The 5,505-nt window shown below is 46.3% G+C and overlaps 1 protein-coding gene across 6 annotated transcripts in view; it reads left to right on the top strand.

Annotated features, from left to right (window-relative positions):
* The window catches only part of PRR5L (proline rich 5 like), an 82,696-nt gene that overhangs the window by 15,420 nt on the left and 61,771 nt on the right, over positions 1 to 5,505 (top strand). For all 6 annotated transcript variants that reach the window (XM_011356836.2, XM_011356835.2, XM_023528687.1 and 3 more), the window contains exon 2: positions 5,201 to 5,476. In XM_011356836.2, the coding sequence (XP_011355138.1) occupies positions 5,313 to 5,476 (164 nt within the window). In that variant the 5' untranslated portion in view covers positions 5,201 to 5,312. The remainder of the gene's footprint in view (positions 1 to 5,200; positions 5,477 to 5,505) is intronic.

The raw sequence follows: 5,505 nt of genomic DNA on the forward strand, positions 1-5,505 counted from the left end.
AATGTATTTCTTTGTCTGGTTTTTTTTTTTTTCCCTCCACCACATACCAGTTTGTAGCTAACATTAGGGTAGCTATTTCTTTTCTCTTCTGGCTTCTTCTGGTGGCTGAAGATATTCCTTGGCTTGTGGCTGCATCCCTCCAGTCTCTGCCTCCATCTTCGCGTCACCTTCTCTTTGTATATCTGTGTCTTCCCTTCTGTCCCCAGTCTCTTTCTGCATCCCTCTTACAGAGACGCATGTGATTGTATTTGTGGGCCTACCTGGATAATCCCGAATCAGCACCTTCTATCAAAATCCTTAAATTAATCACATGTTTTGCCATTTAAGATAATAGTCAGAGGTTCTCAGTCAAGAAGTGAATATATCTTTGGGGGCCAGTTTTTCTGCCTCTCACAATCAGTGAATGGAAGAATGAGCATCAATGCCAGGGTCTGTCTGATTCTGAAGCCTCTAGTGGCCACTCGTCCTTCGGAAGTACAGGCCTTATGCCTCTCCTTTCTGGAGTGCTCTTTCTGGGCTGCAGTGGGAGCGGGTGTTGGTTACAGAGTGAAGCTAGCTTAAAATTATCTGGCCCTCTTACCCAGAAGTTCCACTTCTGAAAATGCACCCTACACAAACAGTCATGTGGTTGCTAAGACTGGCAGATATGCTCATTCTTTGTAGTAACAAAAACTACTGGAATCATCCAACCGCGGAGGACTGGTTAAATCAAGTATGGTATCTCTTAAATGGAAGAGTTAAGAAACTGTTAAAAATAATGAAGTAGATAATTAGACAGTGATATGAGAAGATGTCCACGATGCATTATTAAAAGAACAAATTACCCATTTTTATTAAAATATTATGTGTGCACATGTGTATGGCTATTAAAAATTAAGTAATTAAATTAAAATTCAGTTCCTCAACCATGAAAACCACTTTTCAAGGGCTCAGTAGCCACATATGGCTCATGGCTACCATATTGGACAACCCAGATGGAGCATGTGACTGCCATCTCAGAAAGTTCCTAGCAGAGAGTGTCCCTACCTTGTTAAGTGGCCGAGGGAGGCCTTTCATTTTGTATGTTATAGACTTCTGTGAAAGTTTGCATTTCTTTATAATAAATAAGCATACCAGAAAAATAGAAGCACGTGTGATTTCTAAGGTAACATTCTATTTTTTAAGCCGGTGGTAGTTTATTAGTATTTAAGATATACGTGTTTGTATGTATATATAAACTCCTTTTTAAGTACGTGTCATATTGAAAATATTTTAAAATCTATTGGGAGAAAAAGAGAGCTGCCCGGCAGGGCACACATGGGCCACATGGCAGGCCAGGTTGAGGTTTCTGCCGAGTCTGCTTCCCTGACCCAAAGCTGTCCAGCTTTGGCCACTTCACTTAGCCTCTTTGAGCCTCGGTTTTCTCACCTGACAGAATTCCTGCTTGACCTGCCTTATAGGGTTAGAGTGCAATTTAGAAGTGCGATGATGTGCAGGAAAACTCTGAAACCGAGGGACGTGCTGCACGGAGGTGAAGGGTCCTAAACGACATTGCAAGTTACCAAAGGCCTAAGGAGGCGAGGCCCCAATGCACTGTGATCACCACTGGGACTAGAGACCTTGCCTGCTCCCAACTATTTTCTGGGTGTTGCTGAGGTCGCCATAAGCAGGAGCAAGGGTTGCTGTATTCTTACCACTGTCCTTGCTTGGAGATTTAGAAATAACTAGTTATTTATTTAACAAGCACTGAGGTAGCATTTGCTGTTGCCATGCACTGTTTTAAGTGCTGTACAAATATGTACTCATGTCATCCTCACGCAGCCCTGAGGTCGTCATTGCAGGCATGCTCATTTCATGCAGAAGGAACTCGAGCCTCAGGGAGGTCGAGGAACTCAGCTTCGGTCACACGGCTAGTGAGGAGTGGGGTGTCTAAGGCAGGCCATGCTTTCTCCATTCATCCTGCTCCTTTCGTTCCCATCGAATGTGGCCAGAGAGCTCCTTATGTCAGTTTTTCTATCTCAGGGGCATGAGATTTAAATTTTGATATGAAATATCATGACCGAATGTTCCTGACTAACTTGATAGGTTCGATCCTAATTTTCTGAGTTTGGTAGCATGGTTAAATGGGAATGGGCTGTAGAATAAGGCCAAACTGGGCACCTGTCAGTGATTTGCCACTTACTAGCTGTTTGACTTCTGGCAGGTTACTTAACCTCTCTGATCTTCCAATAGGGTTTGTGAGGGTTGAGTAAGTTTACCTACTGTGGCAGGCAGGCAGTCAATATCTCATTAGTGGCTATCTTTTCCCTCACTTTTATTTTAAGCAGTGAGCTCAGGCTTGAGGATACAGAGGTGAATAAGTCTCTATGCCTGTTTTAAAGTTTACAGAATGACTTAGGTGGGGGCTGGAGACCTTTCTAGATCAGGAGTCAGGGAACCTGAATTCTAACCCGTACTGGCTCTCTCCTACCTCGGTGACAAGTTTCTCTGCTCCTCTGGGCTTCACTTTTGTCGCCTGTCAATGGGGGCCTGGGTTGCAACACTCCAAGGCCCTATCCTTCTTGTTGTCTTCCGATTAGTCATATTTAGGTCAGGACAAGCCCGTGCCTGAGGGGCCAGCGCTGTAGCAGGTGGATGTGTCAGTGTTTCCCTTTAGGCCACTCTTGTCAATGCTGTGGCAGCTTCCTCTCTGTGCTGCTCTGTGGAGGCCTCCTGACTCTGTGCAGAAGTTGGAACGCTGGAAACGAAGATGGCTTTGGATTGCCTCCAGACTGTCAGGATTTGAGGGTGGCAGATTTTGCAGGTGAAAAATGAGTCAGAGGCAGCTCCTTGTTGTGTGTGTTCCTCCGCAGCCAATGCGAGGCTGCGGGAGTGGTAGTTATCATCTTTTTGGCTGAAAATTATTCTTACGTGAATGGGGTTGGATATGCACATGGCTTGGAGTGGGAGGCCTAGGGTGCGCTGAGAAGTGGGGGGAGATGGGAGCCAGTCCCGTGATCCTCAGTGTCGCACATACTCCTGGAAAAGTGGTTGTTTTGTCAGGGAGCCGGAAGGTAAACACCTGGAATGATCCATTCAGCTCACCTTTCTGCTTTCCGGTACAAATGCCACTGAGTGGGAGGCAGCTCCATCACCTCAAGTTTAAGAACCTCATAAAAGGAGTTAATATCCTGTAATTACACAGATGAATTGCACTTAGCAGGCGCATTTAAAGAAGGGCAGTGAAATCGATCCTCTCTTAATAGTGACCTTTACCAGGCGAATTGAATCCCAAAGCCAGCCAGTTTAAGGATTCTGACGGGGCTTCCGTGGTTTTATTACTTCTTTGCCTCATCGATCGATTTGCATAGATCTTTCCAAATTCCAGTGGCACTGTGGAGTTAACTGAGACCCTCTGAAGTTGAGCGGGCATGTTATGACTTCCCCAGCATTCATGGATAAATTTTCGTCACTGTTGACTCATTCTGAGAATGGGGGAAGGGACAGAAGACTAAAAGAAAATGGTACAAAACTCTGATTTCCTTTAAAAATTTTTTCAGAGGTGTAGGACACGCCATTCCTTTTTTGGCTCTTGGTCTTAGAAGTTCATTTTCACTGTGCCCATTGCCTACAGACAGCTGCTAGCACCTCCCATGCCCCCTGAGTGGATGGCCTCCGTGCCTGTCTTACAGCCTCAGCTCCTCCTTCTTCAAATGCTACAGCTGGGGTTGCAAACCTACTCCCCCTCTCATCGTGAAGTTGGACGTTTATGGCTGGAGTATCTCTTTTTCTTTCAGCGTTGGTTTTTGGGACATAGTAGAATTAGCTGGTGAGAGAGGTGGCAGTGAGAATACTTCTGGGCTGACCCGTAAATCCTGGAGAAAGAAGCGACTGTAACCTCGGTGGTGTTTCCTTTTGTTCTTCACTCTTACCAGCTCCAAAACTCACTTAAATCAGTGACTGAAACTTTAGGTTCACTAAAGAATAAGAGACTGAAATGGCAGGGCCAGAGGTGCCGAGGAAAGAATGCAATCAGTATGCATAGAAATAGGCATCACCTGACCGGGGTGGGGGTGCGGTCATCTGTTGCTCTTCTGCTGAGCATGCCACACAGTTGTGTTTCTTGTCTCATCAGTCCTGTGAAGTTGGCAGTGCTGACAGACAGCTGAGGACTCTTAGACTCATTGTGCCCAAAGTCTCACAACTTGGGAGTGGCCTCGTTAAGACTCAACCAAGGTTCACTCCAAGGCTATTGCTATTAACCAGGAAGCCATAAAGTCTCCCAGGAACTGCTCATAGGACAGTATACTTGAACCCAACCCTGCAGGGTAAGTCAGATTTAAATAAGGGGAGAGGAAAAGGAAGGGAATTCTGGGTAAGAGGAACAGTAGATACAATCAAAAAGCCTGAGAGAGGGAAAAAGTGATGTGGAACAGTGTCTGCTGGTCCTAAGCTCCACAGGACAGGGACCACATTCTCTAGGGCTGCCATTATATATCCCCAATGCCTGAGTGAGTGCCTGGTACATAGTAGGTGCTCAGTAAATATTTATCGTGTGAATGAATACACAACAGACAGTTGTCTTCTTAGACCATGAGCCTCTTAAGGGCAGGGACTAGGTCTTAGAAATCTTTAGATGCCATGTAGCTTCCAGGAGTTAATAAATAGTAAAACAATAAATCTTCTGAGGGAATGAATGAGTGAATGGCATGACAGGTAAGTGATGGTGGGGAGCTGTGTCTGCGTGAAGAGGCGCTGATACTTTTGGGAAATATGGGCAATATGCATGGGCTGGTGTGGGAAGGGCGTATTGTGGAAAGTCTTCAGTGTCAGGAATAGGTGCTGTTGGGTTCTCCATGAGGCTTTTTTTTTTTTTTTTTTAAAAGAAAGCTCTTAATGCACAACATTGCAGGGTCTACAGAAACCCAGCCAGTGTCCAGACTTTGATGGGTGTGCTCGGGAACCACGGTCAAGCATAGCTGAGAAGTCACATTTCTGTAGGACTGGCCTCGACCAGTCCAGTTCCATCGTCACTGTTTTCCCACTTTGGGGTGACCATACTGTTTAAACCAAAAAGAGACCTGTAAAAACTTGTGAATGGCAACCCACAGAGTACAAATGTTATTGCGGGGTCTTGGAGTTGTTTTCAGGATGGTTTGGCTAGAAAGTCCCAGCCAACTTCCTCCAACATGTGGTCCACTCAGCCTAGGTGTTTTCAATAAAAGCTGCCCTCTCTTTTCAGGTGTCGGCTAAACTTGTGGTTTTAAGAAAACCTGAGGGCTCTGGGAGAAGCCCTTCCGTGGGCAGTCAGAACCTTCTGGTCCAGAGGAGAAGCCATCCCCTCACCTGGACTTATGACCCGCGGCTTCGCTCCCAGCCTGCCTGTCGAGGTCCACAAGATGGGCTCCTTCCGCAGGCCCAGGCCGCGTTTCATGAGCTCCCCGGTGCTCAGCGACCTGCCTCGATTCCAAGCCGCCCGGCAGGCTCTGCAGCTGAGCTCCAACTCAGCCTGGAACAGGTAAAGGAGGCCAGGTGTGCAGTGGGGGG

This window comes from Pteropus vampyrus, unplaced genomic scaffold, assembly GCF_000151845.1.
Source record: "Pteropus vampyrus isolate Shadow unplaced genomic scaffold, Pvam_2.0 Scaffold31, whole genome shotgun sequence".
Taxonomy (NCBI): Eukaryota; Metazoa; Chordata; class Mammalia; order Chiroptera; family Pteropodidae; genus Pteropus; species Pteropus vampyrus.